The sequence below is a fragment of the Mustelus asterias genome, chromosome 5 (genome assembly GCF_964213995.1).
Source record: "Mustelus asterias chromosome 5, sMusAst1.hap1.1, whole genome shotgun sequence".
NCBI lineage: Eukaryota > Metazoa > Chordata > Chondrichthyes > Carcharhiniformes > Triakidae > Mustelus > Mustelus asterias.
This window is the reverse complement of record NC_135805.1, coordinates 8,319,181-8,340,973: the sequence shown is the minus strand read 5'-3', so window position 1 is coordinate 8,340,973 and position 21,793 is coordinate 8,319,181. Positions and strand designations below refer to the sequence as shown.

General features: G+C 46.4%; 1 protein-coding gene across 1 annotated transcript in view; it reads right to left on the bottom strand.

The window, feature by feature from the left end:
- Nucleotides 1-21,793, bottom strand: part of LOC144493945 (dynein axonemal heavy chain 8-like) — a 1,745,965-nt gene that overhangs the window by 1,672,362 nt on the left and 51,810 nt on the right. The window contains exon 7 of the mRNA XM_078213522.1: nt 12,987-13,138. Coding sequence (XP_078069648.1) covers nt 12,987-13,138 — 152 coding nt within the window. The remainder of the gene's footprint in view (nt 1-12,986; nt 13,139-21,793) is intronic.

Genomic DNA, 21,793 nt, shown 5'->3' with positions numbered 1-21,793 from the left:
CGGGTAATATATTAGCATGGATAGAGGATTGGTTAACGAACAGAAAGCCAAGAGTGGGGGTTAGTGGGTGTTTTTCTGGTTGGCGATCAGTGACTAGTGCCTCAGGGATCAGTGTTCGAATCGCAATTGTTTACGATTTACATCGATGATTTGGAGTTGGGGACCAAGTGTAGTGTGTCAAAATTTGCAGATGACACTAAGATGGGTGGAAGAGCAAAGTGTGCAGAGGACGCTGAAAGTCTGCAAAGGGATATAGATAATCTAAGTGAGTGGGCGAGGGTCTGGCAGATGGAGTACAATGTTGGTAAATGTGAGATCATCCATTTTGGTAGGAATAACAGCAAAATGGACTATTATTTAAATGGTAGAAAATTGCAGCAAAATTGCAGAGGGACCTGGGTGTCCTTGTGCAGGAATCTCAAGGAGTTAGTTTGCAGGTGCAGCAGGTAATTAAGAAGGCAAATGGAATTTTGTCCTTCATTGCAAGAGGGATGGAGTTTAAAAACAGCGAGGTTATGTTGCAGCTGTATAAGGTGCTGATGAGGCCACACCTGGAGTACTCTGTACAGTTTTGGTCTCCTTACTTGAGAAAGGATATACTGGCACAGGAGGGGGTGCAGAGGAGATTCACTGGATTGATTCCAGAGTTGAGAGGGTTGGCTTATGAGGAGAGACTCATAAGACTGGGGCTATACTCATTGGAATTCAGAAGAATGAGGGGAGATCTTATAGAAACATATAAGATTATGAAGGGAATAGATAAGATAGAAGCAGGGAAGTTGTTTCCACTGGCGGGTGAAACTAGAACTAGGGGGCATAACCTCAAAATAAGGGGAAGCAGATTTAGGACTGAGTTGAGGAGGAACTTCTTCACACAAAGGGTTGTGAATCTGTGGAATTCCCTGCCCAGTGAAGCAGTTGAGGCTACCTCATTGAATGTTTTTAAGGCAAGGATAGATAAATTTTTGAACAGTAAAGGAATTAAGGGTTATGGTGAGTGGGCACGCAAGTGGAGCTGAGTTCACAAAAAGATCAGCCATGATCTTGAAGTAGGCAATTTTCCAAAAGCCATATTGGCACCATTCATAACGTGCCTACAATGCAGAGGGGAACACCCGGATGGATATTCGTTCAAACTCCCTCTGCACAGCTGAGAGACCTTTAAATTTCAAAGCCAACGAAAGATCCTTATTCTGCCCAGCAACAGCGCGAAGCTGCATTTTAAACCGGCCTTTGGCCAAGGAAGATCGGGATATCTGCGAGTCAAGACCGAGAGTGGGCTATATGGCATAACCAGACTATCAATAAAATATTACAGGAATAAAATGGCCAAGACAGGCAAAGAAACTTAACAAACTAGGGTAAAAGGAATAAAAGATTAGATTAAATCTACCCACACACAGCAGGACAAAATGACATTAACACCTAATCTCGCAAGCAGGGAACACAGACACAAAACAATGAGGTCAATTCAGATAAGGGGACACATAGAGGGGATAATGGGAAACACATTAAAACACCGGGGCAAGAACAGGTAGTCCCATTAACACAAACACACACCATACAAATGCAAATTGACAAGCCTCCCAGAGAACTTTCTGACCCGACAGACCACTTTATACATATTGTAAAAATGCATAATCAAATGTTCCCGCTCGAATTTGGATCCCTATAAAGATCCAGAGCTGATGTGAAAGGATTGAGATCAACGTGGCCAAGCCACTGTTTCGGAGCTGGTTACGTTGGTTCTCCCTGGGTTCCCAGTAATTGTACAATAAAGAAAAACACTTTGAACGTTGCCTTGCGACTCGACTTCTTTGAATGCACTGGTACAAGGGATTTTTCCCTACAACAAATGGCGTAGTCGGCTCAGGATTTGATATCTGACTTCTGACTGGTGGCCACGGTCTGGAAGCCGGGATCAAATTTAAACGAATCTGATAAAAATCCAGAGCAGTCAAGGGCGAGTACAAGTCTCCGTTCAAAGTGAGGTACCTTTAAGGGTTAGGGTTTGTCTGTGTTAAATATTGTTGTCTTGTAGAACTGTATAATCTTGCCTAAGTTTTTAAATTGAAGGTACAGGTCAGAACGACCGCGTGGTAGAAGGTAAGTAACTTTAATAGGAATAGAGGACCAGAGGTAAAGATAACAGGTTTTGGGCTATTTGATAACGGGAATAAGGAATTAAGACTAATATAAAGATAAGAACCGCATGCAGAACTAATTGGTGTAACTAACCCAGGATTGTCGACGAAACCGCTGTCTGTGCCAAGGCAATAGGACAAGGGAGTGCTTGACTCAAGGTGCCCTACCCTAAACTGGACGTTAAGAGGAGAAATCTCCCACGCTAAGGTTGGGTTTTGAAGCGGGCGCTAAGAGGCACAGGCACTCAGGGTGCAAGGCACGGACAGTGTAAATCGGGTAACAACACAGACTCTGAAGGGACGAACAACCTCAGAGTCGATACAGTTACTAATTATAACAGGGGCTTTGATAACAGATACATATGTGTAAGTGTTGAGGAAAAGGGGACCCGATCCATCCTGACCAAGAGACACGACGACGGAGGATCCATTAGGGACCCGGGCGGAGTTTGATAACCTTGTTCATCTGTAGGGAACACCACAGTCCATAGCAGGGAACCAGGTTTTGGGGTAACGGATCAACCTTGCTAGTGGAGGTGGTGGCCAAGCGGGAGGCATTGTACTTAAAGGGGCTGGGGACAGGGGCCGACAAACCCACTAAAAAAAACCAGCACACATCCCAATAAGACAACACAAAATAGACCAAGCGTGAGGTGTCAGGAATAGTTGGGGGAGCACAGGGGAAGAGACCCACTGGGACCCCACTACGAGACCCTACAGCAATACAGACGGTGCTGGAGCAGTATCAGTGACAGGAGATAAGAGAGAGAGTTGGGGCACTTTTACTGTTGGAACCAGCATACGGGGGTTGCAGGACTGCTAGACAGAAAAATGGCAGACCACGTTGTTAAGGGAGAAACTGCAGTAGCTCTCATTTTGAAGTATCTGTTCGCCAGAGAAGCGATTGTTGCAAAGATGAAACGGAACGGGTGGAACGCATCACAAACTTTAGAAGATCAAAGAAAGTGGGTAGACGGAGTTAAACGGGACAAAACAAAAGTAATGGGAGTAATGTTAGTGACCCAGTTAGCTGGACTAATTGAGAAGGTAAATGCCTCAATGGAGGAGAGACACAAAGAGACAGAACAAATTAAGGTATTGCAGGAGAGAGTGAGGGAATTAGAACACAGAAGCCACACTGCGGAGATAACGCAGAGATCAGAGGAAACGGACCCTCGGCGCTCATACGAGTCAGTGCAGAAACATACAACCGCTCCAGCATCAGAAGGAGACATAAAAAATTATAATCTAGCGCCAGTCACCAGAGGAGGGACGTTAGCACAACCAAAAGCAACCTATAAGCCTTTTACCCCAGGGGAAAGGCAGCAGATTATGGCATCCCTGGGGAAGTTAAAACCCAGAAGCGCAAACCTGGGATTTTGGGGCGAATTGGATTCACTCTGGGTAGGACACCAGTTACATTTAAGGGACATACACCAGCTGGTCAGGGCAGCCTGTCCAGCGGATAAATGGAGGTTGGTGGCAGGAGGGCCAGCGACCCAAGCAGCACAGGACTATAATGGAGGAAGGTGGACACATGCCGTTCCTACAACGGCTGAGATAGACGACCAGCAGGCACCCTTTACATTATTTAAGACCGAAATCCAACGGGTCTTAGGGAACTCCCCCACTAATTGGAGCAGGATCACAAATACTAAACAAGGACAGGGGGAAAGTGCATCGGAATTTGGAGAGAGATTATTCCAGGTATATAGGGAATGTTCAGAACAGGACAATGTGGATAGGAGAGACAGGGCTTTTATCCAGGCATTCAAGGACGGGCTATCAGAGGTACACCAAGAAATCCTTAAGATGGGGGTGTTAGCATCCCAAGACTATGATGAGCTAGTCGAGTGGGCTAGCGGGATAAAAGAAGGGAAGGTTGCCCAGGCAAAGCCCAGACGAGAGAGAACTGGAACCCCCCATAATGGAGATAAGGGGAGAACCGGGTTCAGCTGCTACACATGTGGCCAGCCAGGGCATACGGCTAGATTCTGCAGGGAAGCACCATTCAAAGGGAAACCCGAGAATGGCGGGCCCCGCTGTGACCACTGCCACAGGGCAGGGCACACCGAGGCAACATGTTGGGGGAAACATGGGAGACCCCGAGACAACTATAGACCAACCCCGGGGGCACCACATTCCCGGAATCCACTAGGGTGACTAGAAGAGACCCCAAACCAGGGAGATGGGAGACAAGAGAGGATTAGTGTAGCCACGCCCACAGAAGACAGTGAATCCCGACAAAAGCCGGTGTCCGTCCACTCCACCTATCGGCTAACACTGGTCGAAATCTCACAACCCGTAGCTCCCATCCAAAACAGGAAAGAGGGGGAGAGAATATATGTAGAAGCCCTGGTAGGGGGTAGGGAATGCCACATGTTAGTAGATACGGGAGCAGCCATATCAATTACAAACCTACCCCTGCCACTGACCAACAAAAGAATACACATAACCGGGGTAGGGGGAGAGAGAATACCCGCCTATCTTAGTGAAACCACACTAGTAGAAATCAACCACAAGTATATTCCAATGCAATTTTACGTTTGTCAGAATAATGAGGGCACAATCATGGGGAACGATTTAATGAGGGAATACCAGGTGCTGATAGATTGTGGGAAAGGGAAACTAATTTGGCCACAACCTGACGGTAGGAAGACCGGAATAGGGACATTAGCTAGCCACCTGGGGACGGTTGGGATAGCCACCATAGTGGCCCGAGATTGGGATCAGGAAAAAGAAGGGTTCGGAGCCATCTGCGCTTCCATTCCCGAAGCCTGGGCTAGGACGAAATTAGATACCGGACTAACCGACACAGAACCGATAAAAGTCCCAGGACCGGAACACAAGCCCCACCGACAATACCCTATCAAGAGAGAAGCGCAAGGGGCAGTGGTAGAAATAGTCAAGGGTTTAATAGAAAAGGGAATCCTCAGGGAAACCACCAGTACCACCAATTCCCCCACATGGCCAGTTATAAAACCTGACGGGAGCTACCGGCTCACCATCGATTACACAGGTTTGAACAAGGTAACACCTAAATTACACCCCATTGTGGCAAACCCCTCGACTATTTTAAACGGATTGGCACAAGACCACAAAATTTTCACGGTGCTAGATATAGCAAATGGGTTCTGGTCCCTTCCACTGGACTCAGAATCCCAAAACAAATTCGCCTTCACTGTGGGAGAGAAACAGTATACATGGACTCGCCTCCCACAGGGATTTCATAACAGTCCTGCCATATTTCACAGAACAATGAGCGATATCCTGAGTAGGGTGAAATTGCATGAGGACAATACAGTCCTCCAGTATGTGGATGATGTGTTAATAGCGTCCAAAACAGAAAAAGGGCACAAGGCAGCCCTGTATGCAGTACTAGAAGGATTGGCAAAAGCCGGGCTGAAAGTCAGCCCACATAAGGCACAAATTGCAAAACCCCAGGTCCTGTACTTAGGACACCTAATTTCCCAGGGAATTCAAGAAATGCCCGCAGACCGCAAAACCGCGATTAAAGAAATGCCGCGACCAGTTACAGTAAGAGGGGTCCGAAAAGTTTTAGGACTATTCAATTACAGTAGGAGTTTTATCCCTGACTTTGCAAGAATCGCGGAGCCAATTCAGAGACTAGTGAAGGGAGGAAAGCCAGCCTTGGAAAGTATAGAGTGGAGACAAGAGCAAGAGACAGCATATGCAGAGTTGAAAGCTAGGTTAATTTCAGCCCCAGGGCTGGGACTGCCAGATGGAAGCAAGAAGTTCCACATCTTCTGTGACAACCAGGACGGCTTCTATTCTGCCGTAGTGGCACAGACTCATGGAGATAGAAAGAGACCCGTAGGGTATTATTCAACGGCTGAGGGACCAGTAGTCACCGGGATGCCCAGGTGCATAGCCGCCCTAGATTGTGCAGCATGGGCTGTGAGGATAAGTGAGCCCATTGTCATGACAGGAGATATTGTGCTACACACAAAACATACATTGGTAGAGATGCTAAACACGGGCAAACTCAAAACAGTCTCAAATATAAGGAGGGCAAGGTGGGAGGCCACACTCCTACCACCTAACAAGTCAGTCACCATCATTAGGGACACAGGAGAAAATCCCGCGGAAGGGATTTTAGATATTGGGGAAGCGCACAGCTGTGGAGAAATTGACAAAGATAACAAGGAAGGAAAGATTAGAGACGAACCCCTTCCAACAGCAGATAAGACCTTCTATGTGGATGGGTCCCGCAAATATGTATCAGGATCACCAAGGACAGGGTGGGCAGTAGTAGACCAGAACCTGGAAACCCTAGAATCAGGAAGGATCGACGGGGGTCAGTCCGCTCAGGTAGCAGAATTAGTTGCCCTCACCCAAGCCTTAAGATTAGCAGCAGGGAAAACAGTCAATGTGTATACAGACAGCCAATATGCGTTTGGTGTGATCCATGATTACATGCCCGCATGGGGGAGAAGGGGGTTCATTACTACAGGAGGTACCCCCATTAAACACCAACAGCAGATAAGGGCGCTGCTAGCAGCTAGTGAACAGCCTACAGAGGCCGCAGTAATTAAAATAAAAGCCCACCAGCGGGAACCCGGAAGGGACACCCCGGGGTGGATTCATTTCAAAGGGAATCAAGCCGCAGACACAGCGGCACAGCAAGCACTAGAAAACAGCGACATTAAAAGCCTGCCCCTTGCAGCGATAGTGGTAGAACCGGAAGAAATTGACATTCAGAAATTACATGGGGACATTACACAGCAAGAACGAGATAGATGGGAGGAGCTGGGCGCAGTTAAAGGGACTGACGGGGTATGGAGAAAAGATAACCGGGTATTGGCGCCAGGATGTATCCAGAACACATTACTGGAACTACACCACGGGCTTCCCCATACAGGCAGGGATGCAATGATACAGAGCCTGGGGAGAGAGTGGTGGTGGAAAGGATTGGGACGAGATGTGGCCACATACTGCCGCAGATGCACTATATGTGCACAGCACAACCCCGGGAAGCCCATAAAGGTAAAGATGGGACACCAACCCAGACCGAAGGGACCCTGGGAACAGATACAAATGGACTTCATAGGACCATTGCCCCCCTCTCACGGGAAAACATACTGCCTGGTAATAGTAGATCAATTCACCAGGTGGGTAGAAGCATTCCCCACAACCAATTGTACAGCCCTAACGGTAGCCAGGATATTGGCAGCAGAAGTCATTCCCCGATGGGGGATGCCAATTCAAGTTGATTCGGACCAGGGAACACATTTCACAGGAAAGGTTATGAAAAACATTTGCCAACTATTAGGAATAAAACAGAAATTTCACATCCCCTATCACCCACAAAGTTCCGGGATGGTGGAGAGGATGAATCGGACTCTAAAAATAACCATGGCAAAAGCAATGCAATCCTCAGGTAGAAATTGGACAGAAGTCCTACCTGCAGTTCTGATGAGGCTTAGGGCGACCACAAATCGAACTACCGGCTTGACTCCATACGAGCTGATGACCGGGCGAGCAATGCACTTACCCGAAAACATTATTACAGGCTGGACAGATGTGGGTCCGATAAAGGATAAGATCCGTCAATACATCCGAGACCTTAGCACCCAATTGAAGGGGATGCGCCGGTCCGTAATTTTTAATCAGGCACAGGTCGATACAGAGGAGGACTCAGAAATATTACCAGAGGTCCCAAAGGCCGGGAGCCGGGTATTAACAAAAGTGCTTCCTGCAAAACCAGGATTTGCCCCAAGATGGCACGGACCTTACGAGGTCATTATTAGCGGAGATACCTGTGCCTGTATAGATATAAGGGGACAGGGGGTCTGGAAACACTGGACCCAATTAAAGCTGTATGAAGACAAATGAACTAAAGAATACCGTTTTCGTTCATTCAAATTCCACAGGAACCAGGACCAGATCTACTATCAAGACGTCGGAACAAACTACTTTTAATTTGATTGCCTGTTTATTTTCTGTATATACTATAACTGTAAAAATACTGTTGAGAAAAAAACGATATGGGAACAGGGACATATTTGATAATAACCATGACCATTGTAAATACGCTCCAACACATGGGGGTTAGGGGTGCAGAGCCCCCAATCATGGAAGGAAACCTATTCCTGAAAACACACATCCAGATCTATGGGAATAGGACCGCTTGTTACCCTTCAGCGCGATCAGTAAACTCCCTATTCATCGCAACACCAGGGTGGCTCCCACAAGAGTTATTCACTATTGACACATCGGGGGCACCCTGCAAGGAACATATTGGGTACTTTAAACAAGGGATACAAGGAAGGTGTGTAGAGCTCACTGAGCCGGGAATTCTAAGGGGGATGGGACCCCAACAGGAGGAGACACATGGGAACTACCCACAATGTTTTAAGGGAGAGGGATGGGGGTGCGTGCATGCCTTTGTCCCTAAAAATGATTCATGCGCTGAGGCACATTGTGCTCTCCAGGAGTGCCGGGTCCGGGAAGGACACTTCACTTGTGACTGCAAGCAACAAAAATGCATTGCAGTCACCGCGGGTAGGCAGCTTATGTGTGGCAAGTGCAACGGCACCCACGTAAGCTCAGCCTCGGGGACATACCCATTTGATTCTCACCAAGGGGTACAATCAAGTGGACAGTCCCGGGGGAGGGAAGGTCCCACAAGATGGGACCATGTGGTCAAACGACCCCGGGGTAATGCATGTTATCGGGTTAAAGAAGGTTACGTGTTTTTATTCAAAAATGTATACATGACGGCCACAGACAGGCCTCCAAGGTTCTTTTCCGTGGGGACAATCAGACCTCTCACGGTTCCGTGCCCAAGCGAGGGACATGTCCAGAAACGCATAGTGACCAGGGCCATCAGCGCAGAATTCTGCGCCGACTGGCAGGCCCCTGTCACATTAGGGTCTTCTCTGGGGTATGGATTTCTGGGGACACTATCCCCAGGAGGCGCCGCAGGGGTCATCAGCGCCAGTAATAGGAATTTCTTCATATGTGGACTGACCATTTTAGGAAACAACACCCTACAAGCACTGGGTGCAATTGACCAAGAACTCGCAGAACTCAGACTATACACACAGCAAACGAGATATGCAGTAGACTATCAGCTAGCCAGACAAGGAGGGGTATGCACCATCATCAAAGGAAAATGCATCACATATGTACACGACGAGACACTAAACATAACAGCAGCCATGTCCGGGATACAAAAGCAATTGGATAGCTTTAAACAGGGATTAACAGGGACTGATGGGTGGTTAGGGTGGCTGTTTAACACAGTTTGGGGAGCATACATTATGAAGGGATTAATCTTAGTAGTAGCCATCCTGTTCACACTCTGCCTGGGCCTCACCTGTATTAAAGTGATATGTGCAAATATTACATCAAGAATGCTACCCACTGCCAGTATCCAGATGCAAGAATTTAACCACGCCACAGAGGAAAAGGAACAATGGCAAGGACGACATCTGTACAAGTCACTGTACCTCTGAAGATCGTCCATGGGGGGTCAGCCATGAATGCGACCCCCTGGACGAGAGGAGGGACTGAAGTAGGCAATTTTCCAAAAGCCATAATGGCACCATTCATAACGTGCCTACAATGCAGAGGGGAACACCCGGATGGATATTCGTTCAAACTCCCTCTGCACAGCTGAGAGACCTTTAAATTTCAAAGCCAACGAAAGATCCTTATTCTGCCCAGCAACAGCGCGAAGCTGCATTTTAAACTAGCCTTTGGCCAAGGAAGATCGGGATATCTGCGAGTCAAGACCGAGAGTGGGCTATATGGCATAACCAGACTATCAATAAAATATTACAGGAATAAAATGGCCAAGGCAGGCAAAGAAACTTAACAAACTAGGGTAAAAGGAATAAAAGATTAGATTAAATCTCCCTACACACAGCAGGACAAAATGACATTAACACCTAATCTCGCAAGCAGGGAACACAGACACAAAACAATGAGGTCAATTCAGATAAGGGGACACATAGAGGGGATAATGGGAAACACATTAAAACACCGGGGCAAGAACAGGTAGTCCCATTAACACAAACACACACCATACAAATGCAAATTGACAAGCCTCCCAGAGAACTTCCTGACCCGACAGACCACTTTATACATATTGTAAAAATGCATAATCAAATGTTCCCACTCGAATTTGGATCCCTATAAAGATCCAGAGCTGATGTGAAAGGATTGAGATCAACGTGGCCAAGCCACTGTTTCGGAGCTGGTTACGTTGGTTCTCCCTGGGATCCCAGTAATTGTACAATAAAGAAAAACACTTTGAACGTTGCCTTGCGACTCGACTTCTTTGAATGCACTGGTACAAGGGATTTTTCCCTACAACAATCTTATTGAATGGCGGAGCAGGCTCGAGGGGCCAGATGGCCTATTCCTGCTCCTAGTTCTTATGTTCTTATTTTCAATGCATACCAGACCCGAACCACTCATGAAAATAGTTTTTCTCACATCATACTTTCTTCTTTTGCAAATCACTTTAAATCTGTGCCCTGTCGTTCTTGATCCTTTAATGGGCGGGAACAGTTCTACATATCTACTGTGTTCAGTCCCCTCATGGTTTTGAGCATCTCTGTCAAATCTTTTCTCAGCCTTCTTCACTCCAAGGACCCAACCTTTCCAAACTATCCTCATAACTTAACTTTCTCATTCTTGGAGCCATTTTTGTAAACCTCTTCTATATTCCCCTTCATGCATTCACATTCTTCCTGTAGCATGTGCCAGAACAGTACACACTATTCCAGCTGATGTCTTGTTTAAGTTAAGCACAACCTAATTGCTCAGCTACTCTATCAATCCGGCCCAGAATACTATTTGTTTTATTAACTGCTCTTTGCACCTGTCCTACCACCTATGCATATACTCACACTGGTTCTTCTGTTCCTGTACCTCTTTTCAGAATTTTAGTTCATTTTACATTATCGCTCCATGTTTTTCCTACCAAAAGGCATCATATCACACTTCTCCACATTGAACTTCATCTGGCATCTATCTGCCCACTCCACCAACTTGTCCATGATTTTTGAAGTTCTGCACTGTTCTCTTCTCAGTTTATATTAAGGTTTTGCAACCCATAACTTTCAAACTCTTCCCAACACACCAAGATCTAGATCATCAATATATATTGAAAAGCAAGGGTCCTAATACCAACCCTGGTGACACCACTACAAACTTTCCTTCAGCTTAAAAATATGCTCTGACTATTACCCTCTGCTTCCTATTATTCAGCCAATTTTGTGTCCATATTGCTATTTTCCCTTTTACTCCATGAGCTATAATTGTTCTAAAAAGTCTGTTGTGTGGCACTGTATGAAATGCCTTCTCAAATTCCATGTACACCGCATCACCATGCATTTCCCTCAACAACTCTGTCTGTTATTTCCATATAAACTCCAGCAAGTAAGCTAAAATCCATGCTGGCTCTTCCTAATCAATCCACATTATTTCCTGTTACTACTGATTCTACCCCGAATAATTGTTTCCAGAAGCTCTTTCATCACTGATTTTAAACTGACTGGCCTATAATTGCTGAACCTATCGTTACAGTCTTTTTGGAAGAAACACAATTCTCCAGTCCTCTGGCACTTCCTCTGACTCTAGAGAAGACTGGAACTTTATGGCCAGTGCCCCTGCAATTTCCATTCTCACTTCCTTCAGTATCCTTGAATGCATCTCATTGGGTTCCAGTACTTTGTCAACTTTCAGCACCAACAGTCTATACAACACTTCCTCCTTATCAATTTTGAGTGAGTTTGAGGGAGATGGAAGTTGAGGGGAGTGAAGGGAGGGTAACGGGTTAAAGGGTGAGGGGATACCTTGGTATCAATCAGGGTGCCTCGTATTCCTCCCCAGAATTGGACTTAAGTGTCAAAGCATGGAGGAAGGTTATTTAACCTGACCACCTCAGCATCAGCCTGCCTTTGTTTTAACCTCAAATCTTGTGTACAAGGCAACAGCCCAACTTCAGATTGTCCTCAGCTCCCTAACATAAAAATGCAAACACTGTCATTCAGGGGGTGGCATTACGATGCCTGCAAATCCCACCATTCCCGATTCCCACCCCAAGATGAAAATTTGGCCCAATATGTTTCGTATCGGAACACAGGGTTGTAGCTATACAAATCAACTACCTGTGCCTCACCATATTGTTGATCATGGCAACCTGGCACAACAAAAATTTGGGGTCCACATGCCTTTTTGGAAGAGTGTTTTAATCTCTTTCTGATCATGAACTGACAGAACTACCTGAAACAGAAACAGAAAATACTGGAAAAAATCAACAGGTCTGGCAGCATCTGTGGAAAGAGAATGGATTTAATGTTTTGAATCTGTATAACACTGCTACAGAGCTAAAAAGAGGAAGAAATGTCATGGATTATATACTCAATAAAAGGGGTGAAGTAGCTGGAGCAAAGTAGGTTAGTGACAGGTGAGAACTGGGGAGAGATTGCAACAAAGATGTGCAGGTCACGAGACAGAGGAAGAGTTATTGGCAGTGTGAAGGTGCTCATAGTGGCATAAAGATAATATATCAGAATCTGTTAATGGAGAACAAAGGTCAGTGTTCAGTGAAAACTAATTTACAAGAGACAGAAAGCTGAGTTTTTCTAGCATTTTCTGTTTTTGTTTCAGATTTCCAGCATCCGCAATATTTTGGTTTTTTGATACGGGCTGATTATTGAACCTATTTGTACATGAACAGAGAATGTTTAATACGAGTAAAAATACAGAACTAATTTTCTTCATTGCCAAAAGTTGAAAGAACCATACCAATGTCCACATAATGAGAAAAGTGGTGAATTAATAATATCAAATGTCACTTCATACCTCATATATATTTTTCGCTGTGATGAGAGTGTCATTTTGATACCGCACAAAGAACAAGCACAGACCATCCACATGAACATCAGATAAGTTGCCCAGAAATAATCCCATCATTTTGGTCCCTTTAACAAGTCCAGCAATAATTCGGCCACTTTCTGAAAATAATAAATTTGGCAAGATATTATTTACCCCTCCTATTTAGATCTAGGTCGAAACAAAGATTTTACATTGTGTAGGATACATTCTTCAAATACTGTTGCATTCTTTTAACAAAGTTGGACTACAAAATAGTACATTTCTAGACAAATGAAGCAAAAATAGAACATAAAGCTTCATCATCAGTAAGTTTGCGGATGACACAAAGATTGGTGGATTTGCGGATAGTGATGAGGACCGTCATAGGATTCAAGAGGATATAGATAGGTTGGAGACTTGGGCGGAGAGATGGCAGATGGAGTTTAATCCAGACAAATGCATTTTGGAAGCTCTAGTAAAGATAGGAAATATACAGTAAATGTCAGAACCCTTAAGAGTGTTGATACGCATGGCGATCTCGGTGTACAGGTACACAGGTCATTGAAAGTGGCAACGCAGATGGAGAAGGTGGTCAAGAAGGCATACGGCATACTTGCCTTCATCGGCCGGGGCATTGAGTTTAAAAATTGGCAAGTCATGTTGCAGCTTTATAGAACCTTAGTTAGGCCGCACTTGGAATATAGGACCCGATTTTACCATTTTCATTCTAAGTGCTGAATCTGGGTGCAATTCAGAACCGACTTGGAAATCTGCTCTCAGGCGCCCCCATATGCACTACGCCTGAAAAAAAATCACGGGTCTGAATTGTGCTGTGGGCGGGGCTTATTGCACCCGAAACAATCAGAGCTCTGAACTGCGCATGCGCAGTTAGAAAAGAAATTTGATAATCGCGCAGCTGTCACATCGCTCCGGGCCGCCAAAAGTGGATAAAGCGGCCCGGAAGCAAAAGGCAGGAGCTATGGTCCCACAGACATCATTCCCATCCCTACAACATAACTGTCTCCCTTATCCACCCACCCCCCCGCTACCCAGACCGATCACGATCCTCTGCCCCCTTCCCCCCTCCACCGATCGCCCACAGAGTGGCAGCAGACGCCCCCCTGCCCCCCGCATTCCCCACCTCCCCGCCCCCTCCCCCCCCCCCAACCAGAGATACATCTGACCCGTCTCCTCCTTCCTCCCCCCCACCAGAGAATGATTGGGTCCACCCCACCTCTCCCCACCACCAGACAACAATCTGCCCTCCTTCCCCCTCCCCGCCCCCACCAGAGAACGATCGGTCCTCCCCACCCTCCCACCCCCCCCACAGAGAAAGTTCGAGCCTCCTCTCCTCCCCAACCAGACAATGATCTGGCCTCCCTCCTCCTCCCCACCCCCACCCCCCCTTCCACCAGACGACGATCGGGCCTCCCTTCTCCCGCCCCCTCCCCCCGTCACCAGAGAATGATCGGGCCCGCCTCCCCTCCCCCCCTCCCACCAGACAACAATCTGGCCTCCCTCCCCCCCCCCTCACCAGAGATATATCTGACCCGCCTCCTCCCCCCACCCCCTCCCCCCTCCCAATCAGAAAATGATCAAGCCTCCCTTCTCATCAACACCCCCCTCACCAGAGAATGATCTCGCCTGCCTCCCTTCCCACCCCCCGTAACCACTGATCTGAGTCAGAGAGCTGTTGGAAGTGCTGAACTTACCTCTTCGGCAGCTGGAGTGCCCAAAACAGACCTTTGTCGAGCATGTCTGTTTCGCGCCAAATCTGGAATTGCGAACGCGATGGTAAAGGGGGAAAAGCTGATAAAGTTGGGCAGGCAGTTCATTAATTCAATTTAAATGCATGCAAATGCACTTAAATCGCCGTTGCACTTGTTTTGGGCGCGAATGGGATTGCAGTCATTTTCGGGCCTCGGTAAAGTGGGCATCTGCGCGGACGCGGGCGTGGATCGCGTTAATGGCCTCACACCCGACTTTACCACATTTTCGCGCCCGAAAACGGGTGCGACGCAATGGTAAAATCGGGCCCATAGTGTTCAATTCTGGTCACCATACTACCAGAAGGATGTGGAGGCTTTGGAGAGGTTACAGAAAAGATTTACCAGGATGTTGTCTTGTATGGAGGGCATTAGCTATGAGGAGAGGTTGGAGAAACTTGGTTTGTTCTCACTGGAACGACGGAGGTTGAGGGGCGACCTGATAGAAGTCTACAAGATTATGAGAGGCATGGACAGAATTGATAGTCAGAAGCTTTTCCCCAGGGTGGAAGAGTCAATTACTGGGGGCATAAGTTTAAGATGCAAGGAGCAAGGTTTAAAGGAGATGTACAAAGCAAGTTTTTTACACAGAGGACGGTGGGTGTCTGGAACTCGCTGCCGGGGGAGGTAGCGGAAGCAGATACGATAGTGACTTTTAAGGGGAGTCTGGACAAATACATGAATAGGATGGTAATAGAGGGACATGGTCCCCAGAAGGGTAGGGGGTTTTAGTTCAGTTGGTCAGCATGGTCGGTGCAGGCTTGGAGTGCCGAAGGGCCTGTTCCTGTCCTGTAATTTTCTTTGTTCTTTGTTCTTTGCTCTTATCATAAATTGCGTGTTAAGACTGACTATACTCCTCACTGCTGGTTTTTGTCTAACTCGATTTTGGGTCACAGATTATCAACATGGCCCACTTATATCAATGCACTGGTACAGAAATAGCAAAAAGTAAATTAGCTCTCTGTGCAAAATTAGAAAAAAAGCCATAAGCTGCACATTTTCCAATTTGGGAAGTTCCAAGAGGAAATGCTATTCAAATCTAGCCAACCATAAACCACCCAAACAGAGAACACTGAAATAGATGAGCTAAGCTATTCTCTTCCAAAAACATTTATATAGCAGCATTAGCCATTGTCGATCACAGATTGTGAAAATGAATTTAACGCCAATAAGATTGAGACCTGGCACTTCCCTCTTTTCCGTCAGCCTACCACACCAAACTGGCATGGGGGCTCGGTGGCACAGTGGTTAGAACAGCTGCCTCACAGTGTGTGACGTTTGCACGTTCACCCTATGTCTGTGGGGGTTTCCTCCGAGTGCGCCGGTTTCCTCCCACAGTCCAAAGATGTGCAGGTGAGGTGGATTGGCCCTGTTAAATTGCCCTTAGTGTCCCAAGATGTGTAGGTTAGGGGGATTAACAGGGTAAATACATGGAGTTATGGGGATAGGGCCTGAGTAGGATACTCTGTCAGAGAGACGGTGGAGACTTGATGGTTCAAATGGCCTCTTTCTGCACTGTAGGGATTCTATGATAAACCTTATCATAGGGTTACCTCTGTTCTAGCCTGAACATTAATCTTTCTCCATTCCTTCTTCTATCTTTTCTCATACCCTCTTTGAGTTGTCCTTGACGTCCATTTCCTGCTCCTTCGATACTAATTTCAATAAAATGCTCACCAAACAACTCCTCTTTGTGCCTCCATGTTAACTGCTATTGTTAATGGTTTGCCTCAGTAAGAATGACTGGTCGTCACATCAGGGCCATATTTGACCAGGTATAGCACCAAGGAGACCAAACAAAACTGAGAATCAAGGGAAAACTCTCAGCTGGTTGAAGTCATACTTAGCACAAAGGGGAAATGATTGTGGTTGTTGGAGGTCTAACACCTCAATTTCTGGACATCCCTGCAGGAGTTGCTCAGAGAAGAGTCCTCGGCCAAATCATCTTTAGCTGCTTTATCAATGACCTTCCATCTATCATCAGGTCAGAGGTGAGTATGTTTGCTGATAATTGCGTAATGCTCAGCACCATTCTCAACTCAACAGATACTGAAGCAGTCCGGGTCAAAATGCAGGCTTGGGCTGACAAGTGGTAAGTAACATTCATGCCCCACAAGTGCTAGACACTGGGCATCTCGAACAAGAGAGATTCAAAACATCACCCCTTAACATTAAATAGCATTACTACTTGCACTCTCCACTGTCAAAATCCTGGTGTTTACCTTTGAGCAGAAACTGAACTGGACCAGCCATATTAATACTGTGCCTACAAGAGCAGGTCAGAAGCAAGTAAATCACTTCCTGACTCCCCAGAGCCTGTCCACCACCTCCAAGGCACAAGTCACGAGTGTAATGGAATACTCTCCACTTGCCTGGTTGAGAGCAGCTCCAATAACACTCAAGAAGCTTGACATCATCTAGGACAAAGCAGCCCACTTGATTGTTACCCCACCTACAAACATTCACCACCAACCCATAGCGGCAGCAATGTATACTACCAACAAGATGTGGCCGGGTGGTTAACAGTGAGGTTGAGTGTCTTGGGTTTCAGGAAGATATAGACGAGATGGTCAAATGAGCAGATAAGTGGCAGATGGAATTTAACCCTGAAAAGTGTGAGGTGATGCACTTTGGAAGGAGTAATTTGACAAGGAAGTATACTATGAAAGGTCTGACACTGGGAAGTTCTGAAGAACAAAGTGACCTTGGCGTGTTTGTTCATAGATCTCTGAAGGCGGAAAGGCAAATTAATAGGGGTGGTGAAAAAGGCATATGGCACAGTCGCCTTTGTCAATCGGGGTATAGATTACAAAAACAGAGTGGTCATGATGGAGTTGAATAGAACTTTGGTGAGGCCACAGCTGGAGTACTGTGTGAAGTTCTGGTTGCCACATTATAGGAAGGACGTGAACGCAGTAGAGGGGGTTGAGGCGCGTCTGATAAATAGACAAGGCTGATGTTGCCAGGAACAGAAGGCTTTTATTCGCTAAAAAGGAACGATGTGGAACAGACAATAAACAGAACAATACTGGGCATGAGGATCTCCCGACTGAGGCCAGAGGGGGAGGGCTGCAGCCTTTATACCCTGAGGGCGGAGCCTCCAGTTAAAGGTGCAGCCAAATTAAAGGTGTCAGGGAGTGTCTCATATACGAACAGTAGTGGCAACAATATATACAGCTCAACCGTGCCGAAGGCACGACAGTGGTTTACCACAGGGGTGCAGAGGAAATTTACCAGGATGTTGCCTGGGATGGAACATTTAAGTTATGAAGAGAGGTTGGAGAGGCTTGGGTTGTTTTCTCTGGAGCAGAGAAGACTGAGGTGTGACCTGATTCAAGTGTTCAAGATTATGAGGGGCATGGATAGGGTGGATAGGGAACAGCTGTTCCCCTTAGTTGAAGGGTCAGTTACGAGGGGACACAAGTTAAAAGTGAGGGGTGGGAGGTTTAGGGGGGATTTGAGGAAAAACGTTTTTACGCAGAAGGTGGTAACGGTCTGGAATGCACTGCCTGGGAGGGTGGTGGAGGCGGGATGCCTCACATCCTTTAAAAAGTACCTGGATGAGTACTTGACACGCCATAACATTCAAGGCTATGGGCCAAGTGCTGGAAAGTGGGATTAGGTGGGCAGGTGAGGGCATTTCATGCATTGATGCAGACTCGATGGGCCAAAGGGCCTCTTCTGCACTGTAGTATTTTGATTTTGTGAAGATGCATTACAGGAACTCACCAAGGATCCTTAGACAGCGCCTTTTAAATCCACACCACGAACAGGTCAAGAGCAACAGATACATGGGACATCGGAAAACTGGAAGCTTCCCTCCAACTTGGCATTCTGATTTGTAAAAATATTGTTGTCCCTTCACTGTCACTGGGTCAAAATCCTACAAGTCCCAGCACTGACAGCACTGTTGCTGTACCTAGATCATATGGACTTGGTTGTGATAAGAGTACTGCAATTGATGTGGATGTATATATTTTTCGGAACGTTACGACCTCATCCTGTCCGGATTTCAGCTTGGTGAGGTCGTAAGATTGCGTGAGAAGAAAAAAATGGGAATCGCACCTGTTACTCTGGGATTTGAAACATTAATTGTTCTCTATGCCTGCACTGTTCTAAAAGAATGCGATTCTGCTTAGCATACCTTCTATCCCATTATGCTTCAAGGCAGCCTGCATTTTGGCCAGGCTCGCTAAACAGATATTAAATGACATTTAAATAAATTTAAATACATTAATCTGCCTCTCGCCCATTTCTGACGAGAGGATGACTGCGCCGAAAATCCGGCGCTCGTAAAATGGCACCAGTCGCAAAAACCGGCACCAATCACGCTAATCTCTTTACTTTATCACTGAAAACCGGTACAACACAATGGTAAAATCGCCCCCCTGGTGTTACAGTCATAGCTAGGGTGTAGAGAAATATCAATTTAGTGTGAGGTAGGTCCATTCAAAAGTCTGATGGCAGCAGGAAAGTAGCTGTTCTTAAGTCGTTTGGTACGTGTTCTCAAACTTTTGTAACTTTTTCCCGTTGAAAGAAGGTGGAAGAGAGTATGTCCGGGGTGCATGGGGTCCTTAATTATGCTGGCTGCTATTCCAAGGCAGCGGGAAGTGTAGACAGAGTCAATGGATGGGAGGCTGGTTTGCGTGATGGATTGGCCTTCGTTCATGACCCTTTTTAGTTATTTGTGATCTTGGGCAGAGCAGGAGCCATACCAAGTTGTGATACAAGCAGAAGGAATGCTTTCTATGGTGCATCTGTAAAGGTTGGTGAGAGTCGTAGCTGACATGACAAATTTCCTTCGTCTTCTGAGAAACTAGAGGTGTTAGTGGTCTTTCCTAACTCTAGTGTCTGCAGGTGGGACCAGGACTGGTTGTTGGCGATCTGGACACATAAAAACCTGAAGCTCTCGACCTTTTCTACTTCATCCCCATTGATGTAGACAGGGGCATGTTCTCCACTACGTTTCCTGAAGTCGATGACTATCTGCTTCGTTTTGTTGACATTAAGGGAGAGATTATTGTCGCCACACCAGTTCACCAGATTCTCTATCACTTTCCTGTATTCTGTCTCGTCATTATTTGAGATCCGACCCACTGTAATCATCAAACTTGAAAATTGAGTTGGAAGGGAATTTGGCCACATAGTCATAGGCGTATGGTAATAAGGAGTATAATAGGGGGCTGAGGACACAGCCTTGTGGGATCCGGTGTTGAGGTTGATTGTGTAGGAGGTGTTGTTGTCTATCCGAAGTGATTGCGGTTTGTGGTTGGAAAGTTAAGGATCCAGTTGCAGTGGGAGGAGCCGAGGCCCAGGCCACGGAGTTTGGAGATGAGTTTTGTAGGAATAATGATGTTGAGGGCTGAGCTGTAGTCAATAAATAGGAGTCTAACATCAGTGCCTATGTTACCTAGGTGTTCAGGGTGGAGTACAGGGCCAGGGAGATAGTGTCTACTGTGGACCTGTTGTGGCAGTAGACAAACTGTAGTAGATCCAGGCAATCTGGGAGGCTGGAATTGATTTGTGCCATGACTAACCTTTCGAAGCACTTCATAATGATGGATTTCAGTGCCACTGGACGATAGTCATTAAGGCACGCTGCTTGGCTTTGTTTTGGTACTGGGATGAAGGTCATCTTCTTGAAGCAGATAGGGACCTCAGATTGTTGTAAAGAGAAGTTGAAGATGTCTGCGAATAACCCCGCCAGCTGATCCGCGCAGGATCTGAGTGCTGGTCTGGTTAACCCAATCCTGTGGGTTGACCTTCGGCAACCCATGTTGTCAGGGGACGGGATGTAGTTGGCCAAAATACATGACATTTATTAACAATTACAGACCTGTACTGAAGATGATTGATTCATACCTGGTAAACATGAACTAGGAGATGGGAAAAGTGATTTGGGAGATTTATAATTATTTTGGCAAATGTAATGTAATTCAGAGAGATATCAGACTGCCTGATGTCTCCTCCATTCATACGTTGGTCAACAAAGAACGTCTTTCACTGGGATGCTGCTTTGTAGTGAGTCTTTGCATTAGAGGAAGTTAAGCTCAATAATTAATGGGATGTCATTGTACACATTGGTGCAAATGACGTAGATAGGAAGAGCAGGGGGATCCTACGAGAGCAATTCAGGGAGTTGGGAAATAGGCTAAAAAGTAGGGCCTCCAGGGTGGCAATCTCTGGGCTGCTCCCAATGCCTAGGGCCAGTGAGGCGAGGAATAGGGAGATAGTACAATTGAACGCTTGGCTAAAGGTCTGGTCCAGGAGGGAGGGCTTCATATTACTGGATCACTGGGAAGTTTAAGAGAGGAGGGCACCTGTACAAGAAGGACGGGTCACAACTAAATTGGAAGGGCACGAATATCCTGGCTGTGTCTCGGAGGGAGGTGTTGAGTGTCTCGGAGGGAGGTGTTGAGTGTCTCGGAGGGAGGTGTTGACCCATTAGAGAAAATCTTCATTACAAGAGAGGAAGTGTTAGGTTTTTTAGGGAACATTCAAACTGACAAAGCCCCAGGGCCTGATGGCATCTATCCTCGACTGCTCAGGGAGACGAGAGATGAAATTGCTCGGCCTCTGACGGAAATCTTTGTCGCTTCTTTGGACACAGGTGAGGTCCCTGAGGATTGGAGGATAGCGAATGTGGTCCCGTTGTTTAAGAAGGGTAGCAGGGATAACCCAGGAAATTATAGGCCAGTGAGCTTGACGTCCGTGGTAGGGAAGTTGTTGGAGAGGATTCTTAGAGACAGGATATATGTACATTTAGAACGGAACAATCTCATTAGTGACAGACAGCATGGTTTTGTAAGAGGGAGGTCGTGCCTTACAAATTTGGTGGAGTTTTTTGAGGAAGTGACAAAAACGGTTGATGAAGGAAGGGCCGTGGATGTCGTCTATATGGATTTCAGTAAGGCATTTGACAAAGTCCCACATGGCAGGTTGGTTAAGAAGGTTAAGGCTCATGGGATACAAGGAGAAGTGGCTAGATGGGTGGAGAACTGGCTTGGCCATAGGAGACAGAGGGTAGTG